This window comes from Gallinula chloropus (genome assembly GCF_964237585.1).
Source record: "Gallinula chloropus genome assembly, chromosome: 15".
Taxonomy (NCBI): Eukaryota; Metazoa; Chordata; class Aves; order Gruiformes; family Rallidae; genus Gallinula; species Gallinula chloropus.
In genome coordinates this window covers 15,677,182-15,694,850 of record NC_140100.1, presented here as the reverse complement: position 1 = coordinate 15,694,850, position 17,669 = coordinate 15,677,182, and the positions used below count along the sequence as shown (strand labels likewise).

Below are 17,669 nucleotides of genomic sequence, written 5' to 3'. Positions count from 1 at the left end.
CAGCTACATTATAGCCATACAGTTAGATCAACCTTGAAAGATTGTGCACTTCAGCTCCAGAAGTTGTATAATGCCTCTTAGAATCTTAAACTGAATTAAACATAACTTTCAGGGCCATTTCTTTTCAGGACGACTGCACTATGTCCCCATGTTTTTTGCCTGTTCTTCCTATCCCCTCTGTCTCTTTTTCATGGTACATCTACTGGTCTCAGAGCACATCAGCCAAGTTTTAGATTCAGGTGAATTTTCACAAGAAAAGTATAGAAGGGCTGTGTTGTTAGCCAAACAGGTTAAGGAGTGTGCACAATCCATCTCCTTTGCACCGTAGCAGCTTGAGGGTGGATTCATTTGCCACAACAGAAATTTAATAAGGGGCATGTTCTGTGTTTCTCCACATGTTTGAGGCAGACCATACTCAGTGTGTCCCACACTGCATGATGCCGCCATTGTTCAGTTGTAGTCCACCATGCTTAACTCTCCTCTTTAGCAGGGGGTGGAGGAAGGAGCATTCCCATTGCTTTGCAGCAGCTGAAGCAATAGTACATTAACAGCACTCGCCAGAACGTGGCCATAAGTGGTAAAAAGTTTTCAGTGGTAACTGAGTGATGCTTTACCAGAGGCACTATTAAATTAATTTCCCCACAGCTGCCGCCTTCTGAACTACAGATGTCCTAAAAATTTGATTGTCTAATTTTAGAAGCGAGCAACTCATCCCTCAGTGACTGGCTGCTGTGGAAATTCAGTTCATGGAAAAGCAGCAAGTCCCAGTACTCTCTGTTCCGCACTGTGCCTGGGATCTGCGCTGAATCCTGCGCCCAAGACTCAGGCACCTGTGCAAACAAGAGGGGACAGTGCTGCTGCTGTGCCTTTGCACGGTGCTGCTGAGCAAGGGTAGAGGATACCTTGGTCAGGAGGCCAGGCTGAGCTTCAGGATGTGATTTTAAAGCCAGGTCCTGGGCTCCAAGCCGTAGGGCTTAGCAGAGTGAGTGTGGAGGTGGGCTGCTCATGCGTGCATGCACTGCACTGTGCTCAGCGCAGAGCGCCTGATTCAGCACCGCAGGGGAGCAGAGGGTTGAAAAGGGCAACGTGGATCTATTTTACTTAAAAAGTGAAATGTTTTTATGTGAACCAGTTCAAACTGCACAGGCAAACCCTCACACACTCTGTGGAAGAGTGCATTTTCCTCATTTCTTGTTAGGAATTTCTTTATTCGTTGCAGCCTCTGGAATCCCTTCAGTGCTGACCAGCCACCACTGACCAAATTCACCTTTGCTTCTTACTGTCTGCTGGCATTACATCCCTGAATAACATGAGGACATTCTGTGCCTACTTTATATTCTTAGATCAGTGCCTGGGATACAACAAGATAACAGTGAGTTGACAGTCACTTCACTGCCCCAGAATTTTACTCTCCTCCCGTAACATCTACAGCACCGGGGAGTGTTCAGCAGCAGGAAATGAGAGAGCAACATGTGCTCCTGAAAGAGCAGAACAGTGATCCATCTCCTGGCATCTCTAACCTGCCTGACTGGCTGATGGGTGCGCTCTGCTCCCCCATGATTTGGCCATTTCTGAGCTAGATGGTCGTTTATTAACGGTGCCAAATCTGTTGCACTGAATATGTCAGAGACTGTGTCTGTGGGAAAAGGGTTAACAAGACCTCAGACCAGTCTCACCAGAGGTGGCCACTGAATGTTGTGTGGCCATAAGACACCCAGTGTTTAGACATTGCAGTTTTTTGGTCACCTGAGATGACATGATGCTGGTTTCCTTTGCTGCTTTTGCAGTATTTGATTATTTATGGTAAAAGTGCAGAAAGAGGTTTTTCTGCATAAATTATTCTTATTTCCACTTCATCAACCATGTTTTTACTCCATGCTTAAATGGTTATTGCTCACTTAAGCAATCCTGACATGCCAAAAGCTACAAGTGGATGGAAATCTTGTATCTGAACACCTTAATGAAATTCAAGTCCCAGGACATACAGAGGTAGCTCATCCCCATTTTTGTACACATCACTTGGACACTCGTGGATAAAGCATGAACAATACACCTTTAAATTCCACTCGGCTCAACTGTAAGAGTTGGAGCCCATCTTGTTGCTTAACAAGAGTTTCCTGGAGCTCAAACTGGCCTCACCAGCCTGAGGTATTCTAGTTCTTTGGTCCCGCTGTCCCATGAGCCTGGCTGGGAACAGTTCATTTGTGTCCTGAGTCTCAGGGAGGGCAGAGTCACAAACTTTCTTCAGAGCTGCTTGCAAAAATTAAAAACTACCCCAACCCAAATTTCTAAAGCCCCACTGCAGGACTGGAAGAGCACTCAGCTCTTGGGGATGTGCACAGACATGCATGCTCAAGCTCACAATACCAATATTTCTGTCTTCTGTTTCTTTCAATAAACTTTCTTCTTCCACTCTCATATACACCCACATGCACACAAACCTCTGAGAAACTGACGGTATGACACAAGAAGAAATGACCCAGCCAGTTTAAATTTATTAAACAAATAATAATCTAAATATATATATATACACACACACACTGGACAGAATTTCTCCCTGAAACTCAGATCCAGACAGCCTTCAGTGATGCTGGGAGTTGTAGTCTCCTGTGGGATGAAATCAGATCTAATTGATTGGATATGGTGAAGCTGGAAGAGGGATATAATTGGCAGCAGACTCACCATCACATCTCTAAGTCTACAGCTCCCAGCAGTTCTTGACATTTCACAGTTCTTTGATCCCAAAGGAAATGTTCAGCAGTGCTCCAGCTCTGCTTGCAGCTGCAGACTCTGCAGATACAGCACTCAGAGAATTAACTGCCCTGTGTGGGTCACTGTTACCATGCAGAAAACGCCGTGGCCGCACACACCCCAACGCACAAGGCCACACTCCCCTCAAAGCACATGAGGAAACTGCCCGGTTTGCCTGTCCTGTGCATGTACACACAGAGAGGTGCAAGGGGAAAGTCCAGCTCCGAGGTATCACCTTTCAGCCATCCTCCTGCCTGATGCGAAAGTTGGTGGCACCTTCTCTAAAATTCAGATCTCCAGTTGCCATAGAAATGACCGCAGGTCCATGCTGACACAAGGCCTGTCTTAGGAGAAGTGACTTGACAACTGCCCCCTGAGATCTGATACCTGCCTCACCAGGAGAGGAGGCTCTGCACCACTCCCTATAGCTCATTGTGCTCTGGGCTGGAAACCAGAAAGAGCCCCCAGGGAAAGGGAAAGGCCTGCCCCTGCAGTCACAGGGTCGATGCAGTCACCCTCCAGAAAAAAAGAGCACTACACACTTCTCAAGACACCACATGTTTATGTCACTCCGCCTTCCAACAGCCACCACACTGCCAATTCGGACAGGTAAAGAACCTTACTGAGTGGAAGGCTCAGAAAGGAGTTGTGCTTTCATTTCAAAGAGTAAAGAAATATAAAAATTTAAAAAACCTGGGACATGGGAATTTAACACCACAAAACCAGACGGGGAAGTAAAGATTAATGCATCATTTGTCATCCCCAGAGGATGATTCTGTTATTTCATCTATCTAGAGGTATTTTCAGTATCACAGGTAATGCCAGGCCAGGCTGTCGGTCTCATTCATGACAGAAAAGCTCAGCATCTTTCTATTGTTATTTACTTAGCCCAGCATGGCTGGAGAATGTGAAGCTTGTGAGTGTTCATTTTTTAGGGAAGTCTCCCACACTTTAATCCTGGCTTCTCCTTCAAGCACAGGAGAAGATTCAAGCAGCACTCAGTAGCAAGCCCCACCTCACCAAGACTCTGACAGAACTGTGCCCTCAGCTTTTCTATTTCCCAGCTACATGAAGTGCCAAGGTCTCCAGACCTCCCAAACTTCATATCCTGCCCACTGTGTGCAGGCTTTCAGGACCTTTCCTTGCTACCACTAAGTCATTTAATTGTTTTCTCAGTTATTTACCAAATTGGCTTCCAATACCCACAGGCACTCTGTTATAGGCAAATAAAAATGCCTGAGGAGTCTTGATCAAAATATTTTGCTATTTTATCATCTAGTAAACTCATTTCTTCCTCTGGTGAGGTAGCTGTATCTTAATTATAAATATGCTGTTTGTGCAAAGCCTCAATATCTTGAGCAAGATCAGCTGCATCGCTGACATTCTCTTACAGCCTCTTAAATAAACCTCTGCAGGGTGATATTCTTTCATAGAACCACAGAATCACAGAGCCCTTAGGGCTGGGAAAGACCTCTAAGGCCAGACACAACCTGAGACCATTTCCTCTACTCCTCTTGCCAGTTACTGGGGAGAAGGGACCAGCCCCCACTCACAACAGCCTGCTCTGAGGGAGCCATAGAGCACAATCAGGTGGCCCACTCACCTCCTCTTCTCCAGCTCAACAGCCCCAGTTCTGAGGCTCAGAATTCTAAGTGATCAGAGATCCAAGCAGCCTTTGTCCACACCATGCTCCACCGAATACTCAGAGCTGGAGAAGGGCAGCTCCTCGGGATCACACTGGTCGTAGCAGAAGCAACATCTGGGCTGCTGGGAGGCAACTGCAAATAGTCCTTCTTACACAAGAAGCAGTTTTAACACCAAAACAAGAGGCCCTTAAACATCTCCATCTGCATTGTCTCATTTTAAAGATTTTAGCAGCTCACAGCACGTCTGCAAGAAAGGAAATAGGAACTTCAGGTCCATTTATTTTAGGTTTAACTCAGGAATTTTATTTCTCTGGGTTGGAGTCACACCTAGCAAATTATGGTTTTTTGGTCAGAATTTGCTCCACTATCTGGTTTTATGGTGAATGAAGAATACTTACAAAGATCTATTAAATTCTTAACCCATTTTTCATGCCAAAATAGCAGATTTAAATCTGTACATCCTTAATTCCTGCTCTTTCCACCCATGTTCCCTGCAGTGGATGCCCTGTGGAGAAACAGCCTCTTTTTTCTTCTTACCAGCATTTATTTTAAAGTGAAAATGAAAAACCATCCCAAATAAAGTCATAAAAATTGAGATTAGAAATGCCACTCCACACTCCATCAGTTATACATCATAGACAACTCAAACCCTTCCACTAAAAATTAGGTTGGTTCTCTGGAAACTAGTTGACATTAAGAATCCTTATTATGTGGTAATGACTCAAAGTGAAGGGAAAAGCAATGTTCCCCTTTTTGTAACACACGGTGGGGAGATCTCAGGCCAGTCCAGCTGACCACCAGAAAACACTAGTCTTTCAGGTTTTGTTACTCTTTTGCTTGTGTCCTGTCTTGAAGACCGCAGCTTCCAGCACTAAGGAGCTTACAGTAATCAGCTTCATTTCCATCTATTGAGATCAGCCATGGCCACGGGAAGGAAAACTAGTAAATCTAAATCAAACATGGGTTATTCAAGCTGATTTCTATGAAGCATTAATGAATTATGCACGAGGTATTTTAAACATTAAATGATGAGAAGACAGGAGCAACTGAAACTTTATGCTTAGGCAATGCCACTAAATAAAAGTGAACCAATGAAAGCCAGAGCTCAGCACAGGGGAAGACAAAGGCCTTAACGTTAAACACTTTCACTTGCAACATCTTAAACATCCTTCTGCCCAACTGCTTTGTTCTGCACTGTAAACATGTATCTACATATAAATGCCCTTCTGGTTGTGCAGTGCAAAGATTTTTAATCATCATGTCAGAGTAGAGGTTGATCATAAAGATGTGAAAACAACTCTGACCACCTGCAGATACACAACAGCCCTGTGGGACCCCAGTTCCCGCCCGGCTTTGATCCGGAGCAAGACTCCTGCAGTCCCCAGGCATCCATCGCCCTGGCTGTTCCCAACATGCCCCACTCATTTCTCCTCCTGGGCTTGAAGCAGTGCAGGGCATTTCTGGCAGTACTGCTGCAGTAAGAGTTTCACACAGGCCCTCAACATGACACATCCTTCAAGTACTTCTCAGAGATGGCAAATGATCAAACATTTGTTTACTGGTGACACACACCCCTCCCCCCCCAATATTGTTCAAATAATTAACAGAGATTTTGAGAATCTCTCTTGAGATCAGCCCTATTCTTAAACACCTGCAGTGCTTAGAAAGTGTCCTAAACTCAGTGCATAGAAGTGAAGCCCTGTATGATTTCAAAGTCTCAATTTTGGATGAACTCTGGGGAAAAAGTCCTGAATTGAATTTTCTCAAATTAAAAGTTTCTCTAACTAGAGGCTTTCAGGGACCACTGTTATTTATTGAGTGTTCTTTCATGCTGACAATATTCAAATAGAAATCAATATAATGATTGATCCAGGATTTTTTTTTAATTTTAACATCAAAAGGTGAAAATGAAGAGTAGCTTTTTAAGGAAGGGCTTTGATTAAATTTTCCCAAGAGCTGATCAAAGAGAACAGGGATCATGAAATGAAACAGAGTGCAATTCTGAAAGCCCACCACAGCCAATACGCTCAATTCAGCAGTAAACTTAGGTATCCTCGTTTGGGAAGCAAACTCTATGAGAGAAAGACTTATCTGCTGATTAACAGTGGAGCTCAAGTACATCAGAACCTGTCTCTATGAGGACAGCAGAGCTTTAAACGATTTCATTCAAGGCTGTTGCATTTACGATCCTTGTGACGTGAATGTGCATTCAGGTTTGACCTGGTGACTGTACAGTTACAGGGATTACACTGCTCAAGTCAAGTTTACTTAAGTTAACAAATAATACTCTGTTTTTTGGTTCTAATCAATTTCAAAAACTCAAAAGCTTTAATACCCTTCAGCTTTGTACATGGATATACGTCAACAGCAGTAGTGTGATGTTCTTCAGAATTACCCACGATTAGCAATGGAGACTCCTAAGACAACTGATAGGAATGAATCTCTTATTAATAATATAATATAAATAGCAGCAGTTATCTGTCTGCTATTTTGGTTCTGCAAAGGATGTTCTAAAGACAGTAAATGTGTTTAAGAGAGGAATTACACTGATAAAAGCCACAGAGATCATTGCTTTACTCCTACACATCCATACTATAATAACAAAGGGCTTGAGGCATGGAGGGATGAAGAGCAGTAACATGATTTGTAATGCACACTGTTAATTTTTCCAACAGTCCTTCCCCTGACAGCTTATTTGAAGAAGGATACAAGGAAAAGAGAAATGAAAAATAAAAGAAAAAAAGTAATCTGAAATGTAGTAGCTATTGTACTACAGCATGAAAAAAGCACCACAAAAATATCAGTCTGTCCCAACCTGAAGATACTATTTAGTATAAGAAATGACTTTCACGGTGGGAAAGCTCACGAGCTTTCTTCTCTGTGGAGGGTACTCCTGTGAGCAGCTCTCCAGCCTTTGCAGGGGACTGGCACAGCTGGGGAGGAAGCCATGCAACTCAGGGCTGCTGGCTCTCATTTTCCCACACAAGGCTCACCAGTGCCATGGAACTGAGCACTTGGATTTGGCAGCAGTCCTGTGTGTGTGTGCACTATTAAACCTTTATTGAAAGGAGCTTCACTGCCGTGCGTTCCCTGCCTGTCACCAGCCACAAACGCTTTTACTGGGTGTGATGGCTGCTCAGAGGGTCCTGTGGAGAGCTGGCCTGGGCACTGCTTCATCTTGGAGTTTGTCCAGTCACAGAATCACAGGATGGTCTGGGTTGGAAGGGTCCTTAGAGATCATCCTGCTCCAATCCCCCAGTCCAGGGTGCCCAAACCCCCTTCCAACCCAACCTTGAGCCCTGCCAGGGATCCCAGGCAGCCCCAGCTTCCCCTTTTGTATGAGCCCCTCCGGAGTGTTCTGACTGTGCAAGTTTGCCAGTTGCCAGGGAATGGATTGGTTCTTTTCAGGTTGACAGACGTGATTCATTTGGAAACCTGGGGCAATTCTGCACAAGACTTTACTAACACAAAGGCCATGCAGTCTAACAGGAGGGAGACAGGAAGAGAAGGAAGGGAGAAGGAAAAGCCAGAACTGACTGTGTGCAAGCATGGCCAGGGAAGGACTCTCTTTCTCCCCCCCTTTCCTTGCCTAATAACTCTGTTAAACAAGATTCCTTCTGGCAAAGAGAATTAAAAAAATAGATAACTTTCCAACAAAAACAACTTATGCCACAGCTAATTTTGGGGGAAAAAAACCCAACAACCCTGACTTCAATCTGGAATGATTGCTAAAAATTCTTTAAAATTACAGCAGTTAAGAAACAGATCAAATAAAAATAACTCTTGCAAAAATTACTTATTACATCACTGGGACCTTTTTTGTTGTAACCAATCCGATTCAGACAGCCCTTAACGCCTCAGCCTGTGTTCAGAAATAATGGTGTCAGTCTAGTATGACGCCAGTTGCAAGAGAAACACACAGGTTTATTTCAGCACCAAAACACATCTCAATTATGTACTCAGAGACCCAAACTGGGTCGTCTGCGTCCTCCTGCAGCTTTCTGCATCATCACAACAAGGAGCACATATGTTTAAGAGTTATAACTGGCAGAAACAAAAACATCTAATACGAAGTATTAAAACCGAGAATGAAATTCAGCGCCCAGAAGAACACCAGCAGCAACGTGTGGAAATCAGATCAGGTTCATTCTAAGAACAGTCAGTACACGTAAACGCGGCCAGGAACGCGGCAGCTTTTTTCAGTCCCTGTTAAAGAAGATAAACGACACCTTGAGGAGAACACCCATGTGTTTTAGATGCCGAAGCACAACACCAACACTGCATGTTCTGTTCAGCCCTGACCCACACCCCCTGCTCTGCAGGCACTGCCAGGTGCTGGGCACGGAGCTGCAGGGCCTGAGGCCTGCCCGCACACATGGAGCCGAGCTCCTGCACCAGGCAGGGGCCCTGCCCTTGGCGCGAGTGAAGGTCCTCGCCCACCAGAAAGGCTACAGACAATTTCCTGTGTCTGTGGACATGCAGAAGCACTGCTGCAGCCTTCTGACACCACCAGATTTGTCCTAACTGGTTTGCTTGAGAAGCATTAAAACCTCCCCAGTGCAAAAGCAAGCCCGATCACTGCAGCAAGACGTGGAAGCTCGCTCCCAAGCAAATCTCCTAAGCGTTAACCTCTTTGGCTTTGGACAGCATTTTTAGAAAGCATCCCAAACCCTCATTTCCCATAATCAGTTTATGCCGCAGTCATGCTTTATTCACAAGTTAAGCATGACAGCAGGACTCCTTAGATCGTTTCTATTTCAAAAGGCAAGTTTTCTTGCCATATAGAAGGTTTCCAGTTAAGACTTAAACTGATAAATATACCTAAATGAGAAAAAATGAAATAAATATTCCACAGTCAAACATTTCATACTTATATGCTATTGTAGATGCCATGAAAGGACATGAGCTTAGAGGCCTTTAGGAAAAAAATGAAATGAAAAAACAGATTTACAGTTACAGGTCAGCCACCTGCTGCCCTTCCACAGAAATGTCAGGGATTCAAATACATCATTCCCTTGGACTCTTTTTTTTACAATTTCGTCCATTGGTCCAAGACTAGAACCCAGAATCTTGTTTCCTCCTCAAGTTTATATTCATTGCACAATACCAAACCAGCAATTTAACATCTCCATGCTTGAATTTAGAATGGTAAATCACTTAAAGATGTAACCAAGTAGCATGATCTCTGTCAATCTCTATGCGAAAGATTCCAGGTTTCCTAAAAACATTTACAATTTTAATCTTAACAGGATGCAGCCACTCTTTGTTCCCAGGTTGACAGAGTCTATTGATTGCAGTCAGTCAGAAGAGTGCAGGTTTTTACACTGGTTAGATACAGGAATTCTGCATGCCATTGGTGTCTCCATCAAGTACAGTGTCTGTGTGTAACATATCACAGAATCACTGCAGCACTTTGCAGAATCGAATCATAAATATTGCAATTTAATACTATGCAAATCAATGCAGGCAAGTGTACAAAGCCCAAGTGGAAATCCTGCCAGAACTACACAGCAACTCGACTAAGTGTTTGTAAAAGAAAGGAAGAAGCAGGCTGCACAGTGCTGTGCTTCCCCGGCACGCGAGGGGTGGAGCAGAGGGGTGCTCCTGCTCACAGACCTGGGGCTGGTGTGTGTCCCAGGACTGGAGCCCAGCACACACAATGCCTGATGCCTGAGGAGTTAATAAATCCTGTCTCTGTGTTCCCAGCCAAGCAGCAGCCTGCGCTGCCTGTGGTGGATAAAGAGAACATTGCTGAGACTGAAGGCTCTACTTACCAAGTCTAATTACGTTCCTATTCTAAACCATCCCTAATGCATTTCAAACCCCAGAAATACCCCATCCTCTTCAGCTTTTTGGAAGCTGTCAGGAAAGTAATCGATAGAAGGAATGTTTGGGGCTACAGATTTATGTTTCATCATGGCTCACAGTATGAAAGTAGAATTTTACTCTGCTGGGAAAACAGAATGCAGTCTTGTGTCTGGAGGTGGACAAGCTCTTTTCAAACAATGTCTGAGAAGAAAAGGTTGATATGATGTGTCTTTTCATGCTTGGTCTCTCTCCAGATCACTCTAAGAAATGAGTAAATAGATAAAGTGGTAAAGGGGGTCAGGACACAAAAAGTAGGTTCTACCAAAATTATCAAAGTAATCTATGGCTGGGGTTCTATGCATCATGGGATTTTTTTTTACCTCTATCAGTAAAAGGGAATAAAAATCACGAGAAAGAATCCACAGACATAAAATACTATCCTTTTCATAATGCCTTAAAGGCAAAACGTTGTTAGAACTTATGGGGGAAGAAAGGCAAATATTTAGGACAGAAATCAATGCATTGCAGCCCATAGACTGAACTCTGCCTTCTCAGATCTCAATCAAGAATAGAGGAGGAGGGATGCAAAATTACTTTAAGTGGCCTTCACCCTTTTTTAGCATTTAGGATGGTTTAAAATTGCCCCACCTTATACACAGCAACTCGAGCGCCCCTGAGACGGGAGCAGCTCATAAGCAGCATGAAGCAGCCGCATCCCTTCCCCCTGACACACACAGATCTATCATAGCATCCTACCCACTGCAGGTGTTACAGGAACAGGATTGTTCCTAGCTGCAATGTCCAGCTACATTCTTTTTCCCAACAGACTTCACGTTATGCAAAGCAAATTCACCCAGGCTCTGTGACGCCTGGCGAGCCCCTTCCCTCAGGAGACAGGTCCATAGCTCTTTGTCTGACTGGGTGTGAACGTAGCAGATCCATTTCATACCTGGGGACAGCTGATCTGAACTCAGGCCACATTAGTTTTCTCCCCTCACCCACAAAAAGAACTTGTGCTGGGGTAAGAACGGTACTTCTTTGATTTTCAGATGAACTCCTGTAAAACTCTCACATAGAGCTGGCTTACAGCTCGGAAGCCTTTGAACATATTGACTTAGGTGCAAGGTTGGCAAAGGAAAGGAATAAGCCATCACACATCCAGACAGGCTCAACAGAACCACCACAGGCAGCATCCTAGTATTGCCCTGGGCTAAATCCTTGTCTGTCTTTTAGCCAGGATTCATTGCCCTTTTGTCTTTCCTTGAGTTTTCACTGAAATTACTTAGAGAAATGGAAGGTTCCCATAGCTTCAGGTAACTACACTGGCATCTCAGCAAAGTAATGGCTGTGGAAGTGAAGCCTTGTTATAAACTGCTCAATATTACACTGTTACACCAAAAACATCTACAAACAGGCAGTTAGTGTATGTTAGCTGTTATCCGGTGTGTCAGTGTAGTCATTTCATTGCTACCCTGTCCCCTGGCACTTTCCATTCACTTGCTTTCTGTATCTCTAGCCCTAAATTTAAAATACAGCCTTTTCGTGGCTGAAGTTCTGTGTTTCACAAAGTAGTTCTTAAAATATGTCCAGGTAACAGTTCTGTGAAACATCTGCTGAGAAACAGGGTTCCCTGTATATTTCTGCATCTTCTGTGACTGCAAGCTCTCACCAAAACTATTTTCTTTTCAAAATGTCTGTAGAGCTCTTGTAAGGGCTCACTCACTCCTTTGTAGATTCGCCCCTCTCACTTCAGAGGTTTCTTCCCACTCCTAGGTGCCTACTTCCACACAAGCTGCAGGACATAATTGTCTTTCAGGATTCTACACTTCTGCAGCCATAAGTGGTCCAGGAATTCAGAGCCAGTTTATGGACCCACAAAGATAACAGAATTGTCAGTGAAGGAAAGAGTAAGAAAACAGTGCTTCAGAATTACCCAAGGCCTCCTTATTTGGCTGCACATCCTACTCAGGGATGCTCGTAACTGCAATACTTTACCAGAAAAGAAAGCATGACACAATGCTAATGCATGTTCACATGCCTCTGCATGCAAAAAGGGGTTACACAGCCACCTCAGAGTGCTGAACTTTGCCACTGGTTTTTGAGTCTGGAAGTGCTTTTGTTATACAACTATGGACTATGAAGAAATTTGGGCAAGCACCAATCATCAGTCAGCCAAAGAACAAAGCTCATCTCTGTTAGTGACAGATTCAGGCAGAATCCAAACATACCATCAAAAGGCCATTCCTTTCTGGCCAGCTCATCTAAATGAGCCTCAACTTGCAGACGTTTTCCTAGGCATTCCCAGGACCTTGCCATCCCAAGGAGTTTGTCAGCAATCTCCTCTCAAAATCAAAATTCAAGGAATAAGGCAAGGGTCCCAATCGAGACATTTGACACAGATATGGGCCGGTCAAGACCAAAATAAAACTTCTCTAAGTCATCGTTGTGTTCAGGAGAGTGGAGCGCTCCACCTTTAGCTGACAGCTGCACAACTGCTCCAACTGAATGGAATTTAGACCCAGCAAGGTGCTGCCCAGCTCCTGCTGGGATGGTGCCCACGGACATTCACATCCTGCACTTGTGCTGCAGAGCAGAAGAAAACCACAGACTTATTTGTTAGAAAGACAAAGGAAGAGAAAGCATCTCTCTAGCTCAACAGTTAAGGCACTCAGCTGGGAGGGAGGGCTCCTGCTTTTGATCCCTACACTGTTTCTATATTTTTTTCAGTTATTAATTTCATGCACAGCAGGAACAAAATCCCAAGTTCTTCCCCCTCCCAGGCATATGCTTTAGGCTGGAAAAAAATAATATTTCAACATTTTTTCCAGATGAACAACTCCAACAGTAACTACATTTGTGGGTGCATTACCTGAAAGGAGCAAAATCCTGACAAAAATATTGAAACTGAGAAAATTTGTATAATTAGCTGCCATGACTGGAAGGAGGGAACACAAAGAGTAACACTCAGAATTAAAGCATTTCTTTTGCTATTGTTCACTTGGCAATTTTGTAATTCTCATTCTTTACTCCTTTTGCAAACATGACAGTGATATCTTTAAATCCCATTTTACTGATTTATTTACAGAAGCCGGTGCAAAAGACACTTCTATAGCCCCTTTCATTTGGAAACTCAGTATACTCTATAAGTACAAACAAATCTTCATAACCCTCCAATGTGTTAACATCTTGTCTCACAGCTGGTGAACCAAGGCAGGGGAAAGTTGAGCGACCCAAGGTCCCATCATAAATCCATACTCTAACTCCAAAACATCTCTCTGCACATTTCGAGCCCACAAAGTATTTATAGGGGATTGTTAAAACAATTAAGTTCCTGAGATTCACAGTTGACCTTTACAGTAGTTGTCATTGGGATACTATAAATACGCTTTTCTTGATAAAATATTTGTTATAAACCCGTGCTCAATGTTATTCTGCTACATCTTCCTGCTTTGAAAATCAGAAGTAAAAAGCTGTTTCTGCACTATACCAGCATCAGGTCACTAACACTGGTGTCAGCATGCAGGAGTGAGGACTGCTCCACCACTTGCCAAAAGCCCTTCTGATCAACTGAGCCATTAGGTGTTCACAAGGCTCGTTGTGCTAGGCCTTTGCTGCAGTGGCATTTCCTGCACCAGCCTCTGCGTGCTGAGAGGAGTGTTTAGAGGGAAAAACATTATATAAGGAGGCAGGCTGTCACTGTCACATTGAACTCCAAGGCACACATAAGAAGTTGTCAGGCAAAAGCCTGCCGACCATTACTTGATGGGGACAGATCCAAGGAGCAGTTCTCCCCACTGTCACTGCCACACCAGACATGCAGCCAGCCCTTCATCAGATGTTACCATCTGCTTGACTCTGCTGACGAGGATTTACAGATCAAAGCCTGGCTTGTTCTCTTCAAGCCCAGTTTCCTGACAGCAGCTGAGAAGTCCCTAGAAAGGGACTATGGATCAAATTAGTTAAAGCAGACTTTAAAGGAACCATATTTACTGAATTAAGCATTTTGCTTTCTGTATGATCTTCCACGAGAAACAAAAAGAGCTGAAAATTCTACATATAACATGGCATAAAGAAGAATTCTTCATGATGAGGGCGGGGAGGCCCTGGCAGAGGGTGCCCAGAGAAACTGGGGCTGCCCCAGGATCCCTGGCAGGATTCAAGGCCAGGTTGGATGGGGCTTGGGGCACCCTGGGCTGGAGGGTGTCCCCGCTGCTGACATGGGATTACTTGGGGGGGATGAGGGCCCTCCCAAGCCAAACCAGTCTCAGCTTTTGCGATCTTATGATAAACAAGAACAAAATCTCACTCTGGGGTGTGTCATGGGCATGGTTCTTGTGAGGCAGAGTTCTTCCTGGCTTAGATTTTACAGTGGGGATGTTATTTATATACAACAGTAATACAATTCACTCTTCTCTGAGGACACAGGTCTTGTATTTGGAGATCTGAGTAACATGTCTACTGCCTGAGAGAATTCTGAGAGTCAGGGATATTGCTGGCACTGAGAAATAATGTGAATGAGAAAAAATAAAGTCAAGGAGCAGCTTGAGCTTATTGTGGTGTTCCACTGTTAGCCATGCAAAAGAGAAAAATGGCATGAAAAATCAGGCAATGCAAATATCTGTGATTTTAATCTTTTACATAACTGTATCCCCATTGTTATTTATCTAAGCCATTATTTACCTTGTAATTGATCATCAAAGATCTTGGTTATGTAAGACAAACTGCTACATCTTAACTAAGATCAAATTAAAAGTACAAACTTACAATTTAACTCTATCCTTACATGAAATTACCTTAGTTTTTTTATTTTTCTATGCAAATTAAATTTAAATATGAAATAGGCAGGCAAACGTATCTATATTAGGAGCTGGACATAATTAACTATGCTGAATTTAAATTACATAAACTAGCATGGCTTTTCATATCTAGACAACATTGAAGTCGTGAGATCTTGAAGCTTGCTCCTCTAACCAGCTGACATGCTGTGCTTTTGATGTAAAAATGTATACAGATAAACACATGCCTCTTCTGCAACTATTTTCTCAATTATAGATAGCAGATTAATGAGAAATTAACAATACAGACTGCATTTCCCCCTGTCATTATTCTACTTGTATGCAATACTGGGTTTTGGCATTTGGGGAAATTAACAAATTGAAAGACAATCACACAATGGTGGAACGGTGGGGGTTGGAAGGCACCTCTGAAGATCATCTAAGCCCACACCCCCTGCTGAAGCAGGTTGCACAGGATCGTGTCCAGGCGGGTTTGGAAGCTCTCCAGAGGAAGAGCCACATTCAGGACTGGAAACAGCTCTGCCAAGGTGAAATAGGCACAAGTTCTTGAGTATTTAGACTACAGAGTTCTAAATGAAACAAGTCACCCCAACATTAAAGCAGGACTTAGCAGGTTCTCTGGGTAAGTTCTTCCAGGTCTATCAGCAAGTGCAACTGCACAATCTGTACTGCAATTAGAACAGGCTGTTACCTGCATTCTGTGGCTTGTTTCAAACCAGAGAGGCCTCTATGGTAGAGAAAAGCACTGGCTCATTGATGGAGAGAGAGATGGGTAAAGCACACAGAGCCTCATTTTACAGCACAGACAGGAGTGATTTCAGTTCAAAGAGGAAACACCTCTCATGACAAAGTCAAGGATTTCAGAGTGAAGTCCAGTCGCACTGTCGTTATACAATAGTAGTCATGACATGATAAACTGCAGTGACTTTTGGTAATACTCCTCCCTGTTGAAGGGGCAGGATGTGGAGCATGCAGAACTGAGGCCTGATCGGGAAGAGGAATATGATGCTTATGGGAATTTCACTGCTTTGCAGAAATATCTAGTACAGAACTAGACAGAAGGAGAAAATTCAGAGTGCTAAAAAAGCCTGCTAGCAACACTGGGGAGAGAGAAAGAGAGGGAAAATAAACAAACACAGTGCAGGGATCAAAAACTTACTCATCATGAAAGCAAGAGGGGCTGAGCTGTACAGACAGCTACACATACCACACTTCTGCAGAGAAGCCTCACGTGGCATAGCTTCCAGGCAAGTGGATGGATCCAGCCAGGGCACAGCAATGCGAAACTTGGGCTGACGCAATCATAGCTCACCACTGCTGATTAACACGCCACACTGTTAGTTGATCTACATATTTGGCACTGTCTTAAATCAGAATCTGGATTTTGATTGGTTAAATAAACCCTCTTTATGCAAAAGGCAAGGTCTAAAAAAACCAAAATCCAGTTAAGTTCCCCTTAGACCCCTGATACTCAGTCTCAAAATTTAAATGAGTTGCTGAACTGGAGCAGGAGGCCTTTAGCTTCCTGAGCGTGGCTCATACTTTTAAGCAAGGCCAAATAAATGCCAGCAATAACAACAATCAAACAAGTAAAAGCCTGCACTGGAAGACACTTGCCCAGAAAATTGTAAAAGGCAAAATCCTAATTTCAGAACTGCAATGCAGTACCTGTTGGCAGGGTTAATACTGTATTGTGCTGGCCCCAGAAAAAAAAAATATTTTCAGCTCCACAGATCCCCAACACTTCCAAGAAAGTCTTCAGAGCACTCCTCAGTTTCCTTTGCTATGAGAGATGAACAGCAATAAGATTCAGAGGACCTGTCCCCATAATGTAGATATCAGCTTTGAGTGCTTTGGGGCAGGGACAGCTTTTTTTAAAGGGCAGCAGGTTTTTGCCTGCATATATGAAAAGCCTGGCATAACTGCATCCAAAAACATACTAGGGAGAAGAACCAAGGGGTGGGAGGTGACACAGTTTCCTCCTCCTGACGTACCTTTAACTGTGTCTGTGCATGACCTGCTGTAGACCTTGTAACATTTGCCTTGTGTCCAGCTGACCTTTTTGTCCCCTCCTCATTTAACCCCAAACAGCTGACAAAGTCAACGATGACTTCTACACCAAGCGCCGGCACCTGGCTGAGCTGGCTGCCAAGGGGAGCCTGCCCCTCCACCCGGTGCGCCTGGATGAGGACAGAGCCTACACCATCGACAGCGGCCTCACCAAGCAGAACGGGCAGAAGTCCAGAATGGCCAAGATCCACACGCACCCCTTAGGGTACAACTCCCACTACAAGACCTGGGATCCCACCGACCAGTCCCTCAGGCGGCAAGCGTACACAAACAAGGGGAAGCATGGCATGGGGGACCCAACGCTAAGCGACCCGCTGACAACCCGGAGCCAGCACTACTTGGGCCCACAGCCATACTTCATAACTAACAGCAAGACAGAAGTAACTGTTTGAGTTTGTTTGCCTTTTCTTTCTTTCTTTTTTTTAAATAAAGTCCTTTAAGAACCACACTCAAATACACACACACAAGACAAACACTCAACCGAAAGGCAAAAAATACATTTAAAATACAAAATAAAAAAAAGGAAACAGAAGGAAGGAAGAAGTTCCACCTGGACACTCTTGGTATCCAGCCAACTGCAGGCCGAAGACTGGGTTAA

At 43.9% G+C, this 17,669-nt stretch overlaps 1 protein-coding gene across 1 annotated transcript in view; it reads left to right on the top strand.

Moving 5' to 3' along the window:
- Window positions 1–17,463, top strand: part of SHISA9 (shisa family member 9) — a gene marked incomplete at its 3' end in the record, with an annotated part of 148,970 nt that extends 131,507 nt beyond the window's left edge. The window contains exon 4 of the mRNA XM_084271139.1: window positions 17,093–17,463. Within this exon, the coding sequence (XP_084127265.1) occupies window positions 17,093–17,463 (371 nt within the window). The remainder of the gene's footprint in view (window positions 1–17,092) is intronic.
- Between the last annotated feature and the right edge of the window lie 206 nt (window positions 17,464–17,669).